General features: G+C 43.6%; 1 protein-coding gene across 3 annotated transcripts in view; it reads left to right on the top strand.

Moving 5' to 3' along the window:
- Nucleotides 1–17,521, top strand: part of QTRT2 (queuine tRNA-ribosyltransferase accessory subunit 2) — an 86,354-nt gene that overhangs the window by 53,938 nt on the left and 14,895 nt on the right. For all 3 annotated transcript variants that reach the window (XM_033940137.1, XM_033940139.1, XM_033940138.1), the window contains one exon: nucleotides 2,345–2,551. In XM_033940137.1, coding sequence (XP_033796028.1) covers nucleotides 2,345–2,551 — 207 coding nt within the window. The remainder of the gene's footprint in view (nucleotides 1–2,344; nucleotides 2,552–17,521) is intronic.

Genomic DNA, 17,521 nt, shown 5'->3' with positions numbered 1-17,521 from the left:
CTGTCTCATCTTATGAAACCTCCGTTTGAACCTCTCAAAACGGCTCCTCTTAAGTATCTCACCTGGAAGGTGGTTTTCCTGGTGGCCCTCACGTCAGTGAGCTTCAGGCCCTAGTGGCAGATCCACCCTTCACTGTATTCCATCATGACAAGGTGGTTCTCCGTACTCATCCAAAATTCTTACCTAAAGTGGTCTCTGAATTTCACATCAATCAATCCATCGTGCTTCCAGTGTTTTTTTCCAAAGCCTCATTCTCATCCTGGGGAATCTGCTTTGCACACTCTGGACTGTAAACGTGCTCTGGCTTTCTACTTGGATCGCACAAAGCCACACAGAACTGCACCTCAACTTTTCGTCTCCTTTGATCCAAACAAGTTGGGACGACCTGTATCGAAGCGCACCATCTCTAACTGGATGGCGGCTTGTATCTCTTCCTGCTATGCCCAGGCTGGATTATCCCTTCCCTGTAAGGTCACAGCCCACAAGGTCAGAGCAATGGCAGCCTCTGTAGCCTTCCTCAGATCGACACCGATTGAGGAGATTTGTAAGGCTGCCACTTGGTCCTCGGTTCATACCTTCACCTCTCATTATTGTCTGGATACTTTCTCCAGACGGGATGGACAGTTTGGCCAAACTGTATTACAAAATTTGTTTTCTTAAAGTTGCCAACTCTCCCACCATCCCATTGGGGTTAGCTTGGAGGTCACCCACTAGTGAGAATACCTGCCTGCTTGTCCTGGGATAAAGCAATGTTACTTACCGTAACAGTTGTTATCCAGGGACAGCAGGCAGCTATTCTCACGTCCCACCCACCTCCCCTGGGTTGGCTTCTCAGGCTAGCTACCTGAACTGAGGAGACACGCCCGGTACATCGGGCGGGAAGGCACTGGCGCATGCGCGGTGCGGGAATCTCGAAACTTCTAAGTTTCTTCAAGCAAGACATGCTTTCAAGATGTCCGTATCGGGGCTCTGTCGAATGACATCACCCACTAGTGAGAATAGCTGCCTGCTGTCCCTGGATAACAACTGTTACGGTAAGTAACATTGCTTTCCATTCCATTAATTCTCTATGTCTCCCTGGACCCAAAAATCCAAGGAAATGCACCTTTTTTTTTTTTTGCAGCCCCCTCCTTATGGCTCTGGACCCCTTTGTTGCTCTCTTCATAGCTTGCCCTTAACAATTTTAAATCTGCATTAAAAACATTAGTCGTCATTTTTTTTCTGCAGACACACTCCCTTAACCTCTTACTATTCTCCATGTATAAATGTGAGTCTGTTTTCTTTCCTATAAGAATTATGTATTTCTTTTCCTCTCTGTTTTTATAAGTCACTACGAACCACATTGATCTGCTGCGTTAGCTAAGTTTCAAGTTTCATTTTGATTTGGTAAATCGCTTATTCACATTTACTAAGCGAGTTACAATAGAATAAAAATAAACATAGATTTAGACATACTAGTATAATAAATGTTAATAAATATAGACGTGCATCATGGATCCTCACAAAACTCCAAATCTAGCCTCTAGAATTTGTTGTGCAACGACTGGGATTTCCTCTCTGTAGGGGCTGTGAAAATAAATGCAGAACACACTTCAGTACTCACAACCTGAAAGTTGCAGTAGTTGCCACAGTACATTCTACTGAATGACACCTCGAAAGGTATTAACGTAGAGCAAAATCTTTTCTAAAGAAAGGAAAATGGTAAAATGAGAGGGCATAATTTTTAGGTTGAGGGGTGGTAGACTCAAGAGTAATGTTAGGAAATTCTTCTTTACGGAGAGGGTGGTGGATGCCTGGAATGCCTTCCCAAGGGCGGTGGTGGAGAGGAAAACAGTGACAAGAGTTAAAAAAAAGTGTGGGATGAACACAGAGGATCGCTAATCAGAAAATAATGGGTATATAGTGAAGGAACTAAGGCCAGTACTGGGCAGCCTTGCATGGTCTGTGTCCCATATATGGACATTCAGTTGAGGACAGGCGGTGGAGGGCTTCGATGTCTGGGATGGTTACTGGAGTGAACTTTAACGGAGACTCCAGTAGATAGAACCTAAGCACACTACTGGCCAAGGCTGTGGGTTTCTGGTCCAGAAATATCTAAGAAAAAGGACCATTTAAATTAAATTCTTAATTTACGGAGCATGTATGGTTGGGCAGACTGAATGGACCATACAAGTCTTTATCTGCTGTCATTTACTATGTTACATACAAGGCACTGTGAAAGAGTTTTAGCTTGCAGGCTTAACAGCATTTTTCTGTTTTCAGCACATCTTTCTTTCTGTAATTACTTTCTGTCTCTCTGTTATTGTCACCTCTTTTAATATTGTCTTTTTTTCTGCTCTTACAGACAGTATCCATGTGGGGAGGAGGAGGCCGCCTGGAAATGACTCCTCTAAAATTTATGGCCATTCAGAATGCTCTTCAGGCAGACTGGTTCCAGTGCCTGTCATATGGTGTGGTGCCTGGTGGAAATTCCAGGAAGCGGGCACAGAAGTCTGTAGATCGATCATTGGCATTCCTGGATGAGTGTCTTCGGCTGCAGGAAGCATCATTGGTAAACATGGTAGAGCTGATGTTTTAGTGTAGGAGTCAGAAGGGATCCCAGTACACTATTCTCTATCTAGGCATTGGGGATCAGTCTTCTGGCACTTTGATTTAAAGAAGATTGCTTCCTTTATCATCCTCCGCCCCTCTCCTAGACTGAATTATAATGTCATCAGCCCCTTAGCCAGATAGTATTTCTCAGTTTCCAGCAGGTGGTAGGTTAAATAACTGATGCAACCTCTTCTCAAGTCTGATAGGAAATGTGTTTGTTTATTTTGGATTTTCTGGAGTTAAAAAAAGAAGAAGAAAGAAGCACGTTGGCAAGGCTTAGGCTTGAGGAGCATTCTAGGAGCCTTGGGTCCTTCCCCACACCTTTCCCCAAGCACCCATTTGTTTCTTGGCGGTTATGTGCTTTGGTCTTTTTCTCACAAAAAGGGAACCTTCGATGTTCAAACTAAATATTTCTGCAACAGACATACACAAAATGTTTTCAGCTAGTGTATGGTATGCTTTTGTCTGCTCTTAATTTCTTTTTCTATGAAAACAAGAGGACTTTTTTTTTGTTCTCTTGTGTAGTTCTGTTGTATTGCCAGACTCCCCTCTCTTCCCTCCTTTTCCGTCTTACAGGACTGAATTCTATATATGGTGCCTAAAATAAATCAGCACAAAAACAAAAAGCACTGAGCGTTATTCTATAAGTTGGGTTTAGAGTTAGGTGCAGTTTTTAAAATAATGCGTATGCCCTAGAACTGCACCTAATTTTAGGCTTGTCCATTTGCACCAACAGAAACGTCGTACAAATCCTCACACCTAAATTAAGCACAGATCCCCCCCTTATTCTATAATGTGTGCACAAATTCTAGGAATACCCCTGATCTGCTCATTACCCTTCCATTTCCACATCCTTTTTTTGGACTCATGCATAAAATTTGGGCACGGATCCTGCGCCTAAATTTACACATGCAACTTCTAATTAAATTCAACTAGCATTAATAATTGCTTGTTAGGATGCCAATTATCAGCACTAACCGGCTCATTCAATTAATTTTCACACGTTGATGGGGCGCACATCCAAATTAGCGCACACAACTCAAAGCACCATATATAGAATTTGAGTTTCTTTCTCAACCCAATCAAGAAGCTACTTTGGCAGCACAGCCAGAAGAGTGGAAGTGCAAGGCATTTTTTTCAGGGATGCTGGCCAGCAGGCACTGTATCAACCCTCTTTTGGTGAAACTAAGTTTGACCAGTGGGGAAACCTCGGTGCTTTCTCAGTATGACCTTCTTTTTGGCAGCTTGGCAACTTGGAGAATTTTTTCAATCTGTTGCAGAGCCAGTTTTGGCAGGAACTGCCTCCATTGATGCGGTCCTGCCAGTTTCTGCCTGGGTTGAACCGCATGTGCTCCTGCCTTCGGATTCTTTTGAAAGTTCACAAGTTACATGTCTAGGAATTCTGAAGCTGAATAGTAGTTTTCTTCTGAGTTTGTTTTATTAATGTATAAAGCTTTTTGTATGAGGAGAGAAGTTGCAGCAGGAGATTATTTGATTTCTCTGGTAGGTCTTGTGAGTCCTCTTCTAAATGTCCTAGACTGGATGTGTTACAGGACTTTGGGCTAGATTCACAAAGAGCATGGATTGGATCTGATCCATGTCCGGGGGGCTGATTCATGAATTGCCCTCATGCAAATGATTGGAATCATGCCCCCATCTGACTGTCGGGATCGCTCTAGCGATCCCGATGCATGCAACCTTTTTAAAACTTTTTTAAAACTTGACTTTTGTTTCTTTTTTTCTTTGCAAGCCCATGGTTTTAACCCGCTTTAAACCCATGGGTTAAAACCACGGGCTCATAGTGCGAGGAAGGGCAAGAAAGATTCAGGGCGAGATTTGGGGCAGGCAGGAGAAGAACAGGAGATTTGGGAGAGACAAGAGAGCAGGAGATCGGGGCTGAGAGCAGAGAAGCAGGGCAGATAGCAGAAGGCAGGGCAGTTAGAAAGGTCCTCAGCAGTTGCTTATTTTGGGACGGGCCAGCCCAGTCGGTGTTGCTTTTTTATTTTAGTGAATCGCTTCCTGTCTGCGTTTGAATGCCGTAATGTGAGGTTTCTGACATTGAGTCATTAAAAAAAACAGTAGAAGTTTGGTCTGTGAAGTGTGATACAAACCAAGAAAGAACTTGGTCTGTAATTCCGATCGATTGAAGTCTATTGAGCAGAAGTTGGTGATCGACCGTATCAAAGGCTGCAGAAAGATCAATCGAGATTAATAATACCGATTGATGGTGATCCAAAAAGTATTGTATGGATGTGGTCGTACCAATTAATGAATGTTCTGTACTGTGGTGATGTCTAAAACCAGTCTGATTTGGATGTAACACGTTGGTTTTTTCAACAAATTCTGAAATTTGATTAAATTTGAAGAAAAATTTGAAGAAAAAACTCAGGCGGGATTGTACGTCTTAGGAAACCAGACGGAGACTATGTGGAAAAGGATTCGGAAAAAGCCCAACTATTAAATGAATACTTCTGCTCAGTCTTCACCCGAGAAGCGCCAGGGCTCGGCCCTCAGCTACAGACAAGGGTTGGCTCAGTTGACCCGTTTAGTAACTTTGAGTTTACGCCCAGCAGTGTCTACGGTGAGCTGTCAAAGCTCAAGGTTAACAAAGCAATGGGGCCGGACAACCTGCACCCCAGGGTGCTTAGGGAGCTGAGTGATGTCTTGGCGGAGCCACTGTCCGCGCTCTTCAACCTCTCCCTTAGTACAGGCAGCGTCCCGTTGGACTGGAGGACGGCTAACGTCATTCCACTCCACAAGAAAGGCTCAAAGATGGAGACAGCAAACTACAGACCAGTGAGTCTAACATCAATAGTGAGCAAACTAATGGAAACTCTAATCAAACACCAATTAGATAAGATCCTGGATGAAGAGAATCTACGGGATCCCCGACAACATGGATTTACTAAGGGGAGATCCTGCCAATCCAACCTGATCAGCTTCTTTGACTGGGTAACAGGGAAGCTGGATATTGGGGAGTCCCTGGACATCGTGTACCTGGACTTTAGCAAAGCATTCGATAGCGTACCACACCGCAGGTTACTGAGCAAGATGAGTTCTATAGGATTAGGTAACACATTGACGAAATGAGTTGGAAGCTGGCTTGGAGGTAGGCTCCAAAGGGTGGTGGTGAACGGCACCCCCTCCGAAATGACGGAGGTGATTAGTGGAGTACCACAGGGCTCAGTCTTGGGCCCAATCCTATTCAACATCTTTATAAGAGACTTGGCAGAAGGGCTTCGAGGTAAAATAACATTATTCACCGATGACGCCAAACTGAGTAATGTAGTGGGCAAATGCACAACAGACGAAGATTCAGTGCCCGACAACTGAAGCGATGGTCTAGGACATGGCAACTCAACTTCAATGCCAAAAAATGCAAAGTTATGCACCTGGGCAGCCAGAATCCATGCAAGTCTTATACCCTTAATGGCGAGATCCTAGCAAAAACGGTAGCAGAACGAGACTTGGGGGTAATCGTCAGTGAGGACATGAAGTCTGCCAATCAAGTGGAGCAGGCTTCGTCCAAGGCAAGACAAATCATGGGCTGCATACGAAGGGGTTTTGTCAGTCGTAAGGCGGAAGTCATTATGCCATTGTATAGATCCATGGTGAGGCCCCACCTGGAATACTGTGTGCAATTCTGGAGGCCGCATTATCGCAAGGATGTGCTGAGACTGGAGTCGGTGCAAAGAATGGTCACCCGGATGGTCTCGGGACTCAAGGATCTACCATACGAAAAACGGCTTGACAAATTACAGCTATACTCGCTCGAGGAGCGCAGAGAGAGGGGGGACATGATCGAAACGTTCAAGTATCTTACGGGCCGCATCGAGGCGGAGGAAGATATCTTCTTTTTCAAGGGTCCCACGACAACAAGAGGGCATCCGTTGAAAATCAGGGGCGGGAAACTACGAGGTGACACCAGGAAATTCTTTTTCACTGAAAGAGTGGTTGATCGCTGGAATAGTCTTCCACTACAGGTGATTGAGGCCAGCAGCGTGCCTGATTTTAAGGCCAAATGGGATCGGCACATGGGATCTCTTCACAGGGCAAAGGTAGGGGAGGGACATTAAGGTGGGCAGACTAGATGGGCCGTGGGCCCTTATCTGCCGTCTATTTCTATGTTCTATGTTCTATGTAAAAACTACTTTTTCCGTCAGTTTTGCTAAGAAAAGGATATTAGCTATTGGTCTATAATTAGATGGTTCTTCAGGACTAATTTTTTGATCTTTGATAACAGGTTGGATGATTGATTTTTTCCATGCTTTTGGCATGAGGTTTTGACATAGGCTTTCTTTAACTAGGGGCCGAAAATCTCAAAGTAACGTTTGAAGATGAAAGGAGGGATGGCATCTGCCCTTGTGCCCTTAATATTAATGGACTTAAGAGTGGATTCAATTTCTTTAAGATTTGGTAATTTGAATTTAGAGCATTTTGAATATAATGATTTTGAAAAATTTTGTTCTTGTTCAGTCGTTAAATGTTGATTATTCGAAAAAGTATTTCTGATCTTATTAATATTGTCTATGAAATAATCTGCAAGTACCTGGGCAGTAGGTAAGGATTCGGTGTTTTTGATTTGTTGTTTATTTGGGGATGTTATTGAATTTAATATTGTGTATAGTGCTGATGTATTTTTTGATTTCAAAATTTTATCTGAGTAAAATTTCATTTTTGCTTGGTTTATTTTTAGTTTGTAAAATCTAGAGTGCTCTTTGTATAGTTGGGAATTGACTTCAGTTTTTTCTTTCCTCCACTTTCGTTCTAATGATCTTAATTGCTTCTTGATAAGGCCAAGTTCAGTTGTGAACCATGGATTTAAAATTTTCTTGGCAGAAATACATTTAGATTGTAAAGGAACAAGTATATCTAATAATGAAATTGTGGATATGTTCCATTGATCTAGTAGATCATCCAAAGAAGGAGTTTTAGAAACAGAAAAATCTAGTTCAAAGGTAGATCGAATCAAATCTAAAGAGAGGTCATTGTAATTTCTAAAATTTATCAATTGATGTTTAGTTTGAGGTATGTTCTGTGAAACAGTATGTGTTATAGAGATTAAAAAGTGATCTGACCAGGGGACTGGTAAATAATGATTTACAGAATAAATATTTAATGTTGAGACAGAAGTTAAAGCCATATCTATTGTGTGGCCCGCTTGATGAGATGGTATTGTTAATAATGGATATAAATCCAAATGATTTATGTGAGAAAGAATTGTTTTAGTATAATTATTGTTTGGGTCATCAAAATGAATATTAAAGTCCCCCAAAATTAGTGGATTTAAAGTAGAGGAACCAAAATCAAAAAGAAGGGATTGTAGTTGAGTCAAATTTTCAGAATTAATAGGGGTCGGTATGTATACTAAAAGTACATCTGTTCTAGGTTTAATTAGAAATGAAAATTGTAAGTATTCAATAGAAGAATTTACTGGGGAATTATCAATATGTAATAATAAAGATTCACGAAAAATAGTCCTTCGCTCCTGCCCATGCAAAGCTGCTAGCTAATTGGCTGCTGCTAGCAGCTCTGCCCATGCCCTTTAGTATCCCTAGAGGCCCAGCGGTAAATAATGGCATGAGCAATCTATGCTAGCTAATTGGCTGCCACAGGTTTTCTGAGGACCACAAGAACTCCTGGAAGCCAATTAACTAGCGGCTCTGCGAAGGCAGGTCGCTCCTGCCCGTGCAGAGCCACTAGCTGATTGGCTGTGTGGGCATCTGATCAGCTAGTGGCTCTGCAAAGGAAGATAGCTCCTGCCACGATTTACCGCTGGACCACCAGGGACATTAAAGGGCACAGGCAGAGTTGCTAATGGCAGCCAATTAGCTAGCGACTTTGCACGGGCAGGAGCGAAGGAAGGTTGCTCTTGCCGCAATTCACTGCTAGACCACCAGAAACAAAAAATATACGGGGAGGCGGGAAGGAGATAACAATAATTAGAATCAGCTGGGTCAGGAGGCAGGAGTTATCCCTCCTGTCCCACCCACCGCTGGACCCCCAGGTCTCACGGCAGGCCTGGCAGTTCTTTGTACTAAAAAACATTGCTTCTTTAAGCCATATTCTGAAATGTTGCTTGGCACTGGAAGTGTTGAAAGTTCATTCTACCAGGGGACAGTTGACATTTTGGGCAGAACAATCCCTGGAGCCTCTGACATTTGTAAGGCGGCCACTTTGGATCCTTGTGTTTCTTTGGTTGGCATTATTGATTGGATTTTGAAGCTAGAGAGGATGTGGCCCTGGTAGCCTAATCTCTGGCTAGGGGGCTGACATCTTCCCTCCTGACTTCACTGCTTTGGTACATCCCAAGCATCAGCACTGGTCTGGGGGGATGGTAAGGAATAATAAATTAGATCTTAACCTAATAAATTAGATCTTAATCTTTCCTTGAGTCCTGCTAGACTAGTCTGGAATCTACCTTTCTCTGTTGAACTGCAGATTATTTTTATTTTTGGAGTGGATATTTTTAGGATGTAGTATGTCTTCTGCTTTAACTGTACATATGGGAGCAGATTGTTTTATAGGCTGTTTGCTGTCTTATTTCCAATGGGAGTTGCTACTTTTTGAATTCGACCTACTGTAGTTATGATAAATACTGACCTGTTAAAGGGCTGCACTTTGTTCTTAAGTGATAACATCAAAGAACAGCGCTTCTTAGTTTCCACCTACTGGCAGGAGAGAGTAATACATATGTCTGGACTGATGTGAGACTAGAGCAGTGTCTCACAAACTGTATGCCCTGAAAAGATTCCAGGGGTGCTGCGAGAGATTCCAGAATTTATTTCAAAAATTCCCTTCATAAGAAATAATTCATAAAATAAATGTATACTAGAATAGATGACATGTATGTCAGGTATGCAAGAGTCTGTCACGCCAGCGTTGGCACCTCTCCTCTGCCCCTTGGCGTACCTCTGTAAATGTTCACCAGTGCCAGCCTCTGCTCCCTTCTGATGTCACTTCCTGTTTGAAAGACAATCTAATTATCTTGCTGGATGTAAAAACATAGGCAAATGTATCTTTGAGGAGGTTGTACCAAAACCACATGAAAATGGAAGATTCTATTTGTGATTTATAAACAACTAGTCTTTAAGCCCGTTACATTAACAGGTGCTAGAATAGATGTGTCTGTCTTTCTTTCTGTCTCTCGGCCCCCTGTCTGTCTGTAATTCTTTCTGTCTGTGTCTCTCCCTGGCCCCCTGTATGTCTTTCTTTCTTTCTCGCTTCTTGGCCACTGGCTGTCTTGTCTGTCTGTCTCTCTGGCCTCCCTGTCTTTTTGTCATTCTTTCTGTCTGTCTCTCTGCCTCTCTCCCTGGCCCCCTGCCTATCTCTCTCTGGCCCCTAGAGCAAACCAAGATTGCTGCCTGCCCCCCAGCACACCCCTCCCCCAAAGCAGCCCCTTTTCCCTCTTCCCCTCTACTTCCCTGTGCAACAGTAGCAGCCGGATGCCTCGCAGCACTTCAAAGGACACCCTCCTGCCGTTGCTCAAACCGCTGCACGCACCACAAGCCGCTATGCGCCGCAAATCGAGCACAGCCACGGAGTCACAAATCACGCTATCAGGGATCATGATGTTGTAAGTGCGCATGCGCGCTTAGGGTTTTATTATAGAGGATTCTACATAATATTGTCCCTTTTTATTCCTTAATAAAAAGATCCTATATAATAAAAGACTAAGCGCACATGTGCACTTAGGATTTCGTGTTCTCTGCCGCTGTGGTGTGTGATCCGTGACAGCCAACCCAGCGGCAGGGAACATTCTAGCCACTCCCCTCCTCCCGCCCTCACTCACCATGGAAGCCAGGCAAGCTTTCTCCCTGCCCGCGTCCTCAGCAGGGAACACACCTCGGTCCTCACTCGCCGCTGCCGCCGCCGCCACTGCTGCTGATCCTCCTATAAAGAGCAGCCTGCGATGGTGGCTGGCTTTAGCGAACCTTGCAGGCCGCTCTCCAACCTCGGTAGCACGTTCCCTCTGACGCACGGGATCGCGTCAGAGGGAACGTGCTACCGAGTTGGAGAGTGGCCTGCGAGGTTCGCTAAAGCCGGCCACCATCGCAGGCTGCTCTTTACAGGAGGATCAGCCACCACGGGGATCGTGAGAGGAGCCGCCGGTACTTTGAAACTTGAAAAAAAACCTTCAGCCGCAGCAGGCCAGCCCCCGGGAAGGGAAGGGAAGGGGGAGGGGCTGAACAGAGCAGGACAGCTCACGGTAAGAGAAGGGAATGGGGGGTGGGGGAAAATGCTGCTACTACTTCACAGGGATCTGGAGGGGAAGGGAAATATCACTGCTGCTTCTGCAAAGGAAAGTGGGGGGGAGAGAAGAGAATGGGGGGTGGGGGAAATGCTGCTACTACTTCACAGGGACCTGGAGGGGAAGGGAAATACCGCTGCTGCTTCTGCAAAGGAAAGGGGGGGGAGAGAGACAGAAGGAAATACAGACAGACAAAGGGTGCCAGGGAGAGAGAGGGAAAAATAGCAGGAGGAAGAGAGACAGAAAGAAAGGAAGAAAGAGACAGGAGCAGGGAGAGAGACATAAAGAAAGAAAGACAGACAGGCATATATTCTAGCACCTGTTAATGTAACGGGCTTAAACACTAGATTAAATATAAAATCATAAGTGTTAAAGGCTTCTGCAAATGAGGACTGAGTTTGTGGGGACAGGAACAGAGCAAGGATGGGGACAGGGACAAACTTTGTCCCTGTGTCATTCTCTAGGTGAGATTCATGATAGTGCTTATGATCCTAATCGTAGTATTTATTTTTTCTGAGCACAGCACTCATAACATTATAAGAGTTTGAAGTAAACCAAGAATTGTTTTTTGAATGATTTGTTATAAATATTTAGAACATCGATGGCTGGGATGGTTGAGATAGGCTGGAGTGAGCTTTGATGGAGACTCCAGTAGAAAGAACCTAAGCACACTACTGGGTAGGGCTCTGGGTTTCTCCCAGAAATATCTAAGAAAAAGGACCATTTAAATGAAATGACTAATTTATGGAGCATGTATGGTTGGGCAGACTGGATGGGCCATTCAGGTCTTTATCTGCTGTCATTTGCTAATTTGTTTATTTAAATATTTAGTAACAAATTCTTTTCACCTGGATTTTTTGGACCAGTAATATATTTTTTTAAGCCAGGAGCGTATAGTTTTTGGATAAGAGATGATTATTTTCCCACTAAGTTTTGGACCATGCCATCTCCAACCTGCTGATGACAACAAGCGATTTCAAATCTTTTCGCAAAGAAATCAAAACCCATCTATTCAAAAAATGTATACAGAAGTCATAACTCCAACCTGGATTCCCCTCAGTGTGACTCCCCCATCCTCCCTTCTTCACCAGTTACCCTTCCCCTCAAAGCCCAAGCTTGTCAACTGTTTCCCTAACTGCATATATACTGAAACTGCACTATATCCTATCTGTACAGCATCCCGAATTATATATCCACTGGAATAGCCCAATCCTCCTTGCCATATCCCATTCCCTAAACTATACTACACCATTCTTCTTGTAACTCCTCTGGAAATATTCTTCTTGTTGTAACTCTTCTGGAAAAGTCCAGAAATCTCTTTGTAATCATCCTGGAAATGTCCAGATGTCTCTTTTGTAATCCGCCCTGAACTGCAAGGTTGAGGCGGAATAGAAATCAGTAATGTAATGTAAGTTTTCTAATGTTTAGAGTCAGGGAAAGAAAATTAGCAGGTAAGATATAATTTAACTTTCCCCTTGAATGCAGCTAAAAACACACACATTGCCTACTTTTAGCTATGTTGAAAGTGGGGAGGTACTTTTAAATTGAAATTCTATGGGCTCCTTTTACGAAGGTGCGCTAGGGCCTTAACGCGCGCAGTAGTGCGTGCTAAAATCCCACGCGCGCTATCCGCTACCGCCGCCTCTTGAGCAGGCAGTAGTTTTTTGGCTAGCGCGCGCTAATCCGGTGCCTGTGCTAAAACGGCTAGCGTACCTTCTTAAAAGGATCCCTATATGTACTTGTGGGCAAAGTACAGTGGTACCTTGGATTACGAGCATAATCCGTTCCAGGAGCATGCTCGTAATCCAAAATGCTCGTATATCAAAGCAAGTTTCCCCATAGGAAGTAAGGGAAACTTGCTTTGATATGTTTCCACTCCCCACCTTCCCCCCCCCCCGAGGCCAGCAGCGCTGCTCTCCCCCCACGAGAACCGGCATTGTTCCCCCAGAAGGCCACCCCCGCGAACCGGTACCCTCCCCCCCCGCGATCCGGCACCCCTCGCCGCCATCGGGCACCCCCCCTGCCGCCATCGGTCACCCCCCCGCCGCGACCTGAGGTCCCCCGAACCCTCTTCTTACTTTTCTGTAGCCTCCGCAGTGGCACCGGCACCAGCATGTCCTGTGCGTGGTGCCGGTGCCTGAAGATCTGCTTCCTGTGCTGGGCCTTGAGAGTTCACGTTCGACATGAGAGTTCATGTTCGACGTGAACTCTCAGGCCTTGCACAGGAAACAGATCTTCAGGCACCGGCACCACGCACAAGACATGCTGGTGCCGGTGCCGCTGCGGAGGCTACAGATAAGTAAGAAGAGGGTTCGGGTGGGTTGGGGGGACCTCAGATCGCGGCGGGGGGGTGCCCGATGGCAGCGGGGAGGGGCCCGATGGCGGCGCGGGGGTGTGTGTGCCAGATCCCGGGGGGGAGGGTGCCGGTTCGCAGGGGGGGGCGCTCGTAAATCGAAGCGCGCTCGGTTTCCGAGGTGCCGATTTTGCAAATGTTTTGCTCGTCTTGCAAAACACTCACAAACCAGTGCACTCGTAAACCGAGGTACCACTGTATTTGGGTATTTTGTATCCAGGAGTGAGCACTCGGAGCGCTGAAAACCTCTTGCACAGTTTTGTAAAGAAAAAAAAAAAAAGGGGGGGTAGGGTTAGTTTGCAGCCTTGCAGGTTAAATTTTGAGAAGATGATCTAAAAATCCACTTTTATTATTTACTGTGGATCTAATAGCTGTAGTTTTCCTCTGAGGTGATGCTTCCTTATGGGTCAACCCAATTTGGTCCCATTTAAACAGTGCATCTTAGTAATTGGATGCTGAACATGAACTATACAACAGTGTTATTCTGACTCTGCTGCTTTCCTGTGTTATGCATAGTTGGCACCCTTGGCACTGTGGTATTCATGGGGTGATTAGATTAACAGCCTGCGTAGAATTAGATTTCTCAGCATTATGCAGATGAACCAGCTGCTAAATACAGATTATGCAGATGAACCAGCTGCTAAACACAGATTATCTCGGTTTGGCTCCAACTTTTGAGACCAGTTTACTCTCATATCACTCAAATGTATACATTTTTAAAGTGACTATCTGGAGGATTTTAAATTCTGTATTATTTTTCTTTTTAATTTAATTTGGGTTTAAAGACAGTTGCTAGGTTGACACTGCCCAATGTCTAGTCATCATAAGAACATAAGACTAGCCTTACTGGGTCGGACCAATGGTCCATCAAGCCCAGTAGCCCATTCTCATGGTGGCCAATCCAGGTCACTAGTACCTGGCCAAAAACCAAGCAGTAGCAATATTCTATGCTACCGATACAGGGCAAGCAGTGGCTTCCCTCATGTCTTTCTCAATAACAAACTATGGACTTTTCCTCCAGGAACTTGTCCAAACCTTTCATAAAATCAGCTACGCTATCCACTCTTATCACATCCTCTGGCAATGCATTCCAGAGCTTTACTATACTCCTATTAGTTTTAAAAGTATTTCCCTCTAACTTCATCGAGTGTCTCCTAGTATTTGTAATTTTTGAAGGAGTGAAAAATCAATCCACTTGTACCCGTTGTACTCCACTCAGGATTTTGTAGACTTCAATCATATCACCCCTCAGCCATTTCTTTTCCAAGATGAAGAACCCTAACCGTTTTCCATCTTGGTCGCTCTTTGAACCTTTTCTAGCGCCACTATATCTTTCTTGAGATAAGGAGACCAGAATTGAACGCAGTACTCCAGATGAGGTCACACCATGGAGCGATACAGGGGCATTATAACATTCTTAGTCTTGTTAACCATCCCTTTTTTAATAATTCCTAGCATCCTGTTTGCTTTTTTGGCCATCCCGCACATTGTGCGGAAGGTTTCATCGTATTGTCTACAATGATACCCAGATCCTTTTCTTGGGCGCTAATCCCCAAGGTGGACTTTAGCATCCGGTAACTGTGATTCAGGTTACAGTTACCGGATGCTAGGGTCCATCTTGGGGATTAGCGCCCAAGACCAGTCACAGGTTAAGCACAAAACTTTGTCAGGGTAGCATTTACTCTTTTCTGGCTAGAGACTTGAACTTTCAAAAATATGCATGCTTCATTTAGTAATGAACTTTTGAGTTGTTCTTTGGCCATTTTTTGAGATTAAGCATTCCATTCTCTCTGCATTCCTGGATTAAAAAATGCTTTGTACTGTAGACTGTATAAACTGAGCAAAATCAAGTAAGAAACTAGTTTAGTGTTCACAAAAATGAATACCCAAGGCAATTATGTAATGTAGATCACTAAGTCTAGCATGTGATGCACCTAAATATCCAAAAGGAGGCGAAAAGACCTCAAAGAACCCCAGGAGTCCAATCAATAGAAAGACACCAGTTTGGGATTTGGAGAACTATCACTGGTCAAAACCTCCTTTTTGAATAATGATTATTTTTATAGAAAATTTTTTTGTTTAATTTGTATTGATTTATAATTTTGGGTTTAAATATTTTTCAATAAATAACATTTCAAAATTCATTTTCTCTCAAATTCGATGAAGAAACAGAGATCTGGCAACCAGGCAAAACTAATCCATCGACAAAGCTGGTGTCTTTCTATTGATTGGACTCCTGGGGTTCTTTGAGGTCTTTTCTCCTTTTGGATATTTATGTGCATCGCATGCTACACTTATTGTACTGTAGACTACAATATTTAGACATGCATATGAAATCTGAATGTCACTTTTAACTGATTTTTACATTGCTAGACTGCTCCTTTGAAAGGCAAGGCCACCAAAGTCACTTGCATGTCATGTGCTGATGAGATTAGTGGAATATCATAGCAACACACTTCCAAATATGCATTCAACTTGGAACAGAGATGATTGTTTTCCCATCCTTGAAGGGCTGTAATCTACAAGAGATTCCTCGATACAACATTATCATTCCAAGCAGGCAAATGGAATAAATATTTAACCAAATTTATCTCAAATGTTCTTTCTTACTAAACTTTTAGGAAGTCAATCAAAACTTATATCTTTGATAAATTTCTCTGACTCCATTTCTACCATGATATATTTCTAAAACACTTCCATGAAAAATTTGATTAATCTTACCATGTTAATGTAATTTTGAAAGTTTTTTGTAATATCGCTGTCTGTATACAGTCTCTTCCTCTGTAAACTGCTCTGAACTGTTTGTGGTATTGCGGTATATATAAATAAAGTTATTATTATTATTAAAATCAGATTTTTATTTGCTGGAAGTTCTGGTGTGTATAAAGGGGAATCCAGAATTTTCAGCCCAGTCAAGAGAAATTTCCTAAGTGATGAAGATTTTAGAATGTCCACATTAAATATGCCTGAATATATTAACAATTGTTTGGTCTCCAGTAAATTAAAATATCTTTTGTACAATGATTTCAGATAGCCTGTAAACTGTCTGTAAAAGGGTACTACCGAGAACTGAGTTAAGAACCATTTATCTTGAGCTTTTGGCACTTCCAGGGACTTTGTGTTCTTCTCTAGAAATATATGGCCTACTTTATTTTTGGGGTTTGGGGGGACACTAGCAATTTCATCCTGTTCTTTTGGGTTTGGAATGGCATTGTGAATTTTTGTTTGTAACAACCTATGGACCTTTTCTTCTTTTTTAATATAGAGGGCTGTTCAAAAAGTATCAGACCTTTATTCATAAAAAATACTCGTATTAAGATATAACTCGTATTAAGATATAATTTTATACTAATGTCCTTCAAATTAGTCCCCTTGAGCTGCCACACACTTCTTCCAGTGGTTCTGCCACTGTCGGAAGCAGCACTGGAACGCCTCTTTTGAGATTGCTCGCAACTAGTCCGTCGCGTTCTGCATGATGTCTTTCTTTGACTGAAATCTGGTCCCTTTCAGGGGCATTTTCAGCTTGGGGAAAAGCCAGAAGTCACACGGAGCCATGTCGGGTGAGTAGGGAGCCTGAGGAATCACAGGTGTGTTGTGTTTGGCCAGGAAACTCCGTATCAATGTGAAGAATGGGCAGGTGCGAAATCATGATGGAGCTACCAGTTGCCTGCTGCCCACAGGTCCAGCCGTTTGTGTCTCACAGTGTTACAAAGGTGGCGCAGAACCTCTTGGTAGTACCCCTTGGTGATGATTGTACTGTGTGGTGCGTACTCGTGATGAACCACACCACTGGAGTCAAAGAAGACGGTCAGCATGACTTTGACATTGCTGTGGACCTGCCTTGCTCTTTTTGGCCTTGGGGATGTTGCATGCTTCCATTGTGATGGCATCAACTTGGTTTCTGGGTCGTACCCATGAACACAGGACTCATTGCCAGTGATCACTGTGCTGAGGAAGTTGGAATCACTGTTAACAGTCTCCAGCATATCCTGTGCAATCTCCAAACGTAGTTGCTTCTGCTCGATTGTTAGCAGCTTTGGCACAAACTTTTCTGAAATTCTCCTGAAGCCCAAATCCTCAGTCAAAATGGAATGAATGGATCCAGTGCTGATGCTCATCTCATCTGCAAGTTCTCTGAACGTGATTCGACGATCCTGCATCACCAGGATACTCACTTGGTCAATGACAATCTCATTTCTGGATGTTGAGGGCCTACCAGAACTTGCTTCACTCTCCACTGATGTGCGGCCATCTCTGAAGCGTTTGTACCACTCCTTTATCCTTGTGGTGCCCATTGCTTCGTCCCCGAAGGCCTGTTGAATCTT

This window comes from Geotrypetes seraphini, chromosome 4 (genome assembly GCF_902459505.1).
Source record: "Geotrypetes seraphini chromosome 4, aGeoSer1.1, whole genome shotgun sequence".
NCBI classification, from domain to species: Eukaryota; Metazoa; Chordata; class Amphibia; order Gymnophiona; family Dermophiidae; genus Geotrypetes; species Geotrypetes seraphini.
Note: the sequence above shows the minus strand (reverse complement) of the source record. Positions and strands in the feature narration are given on the sequence as shown.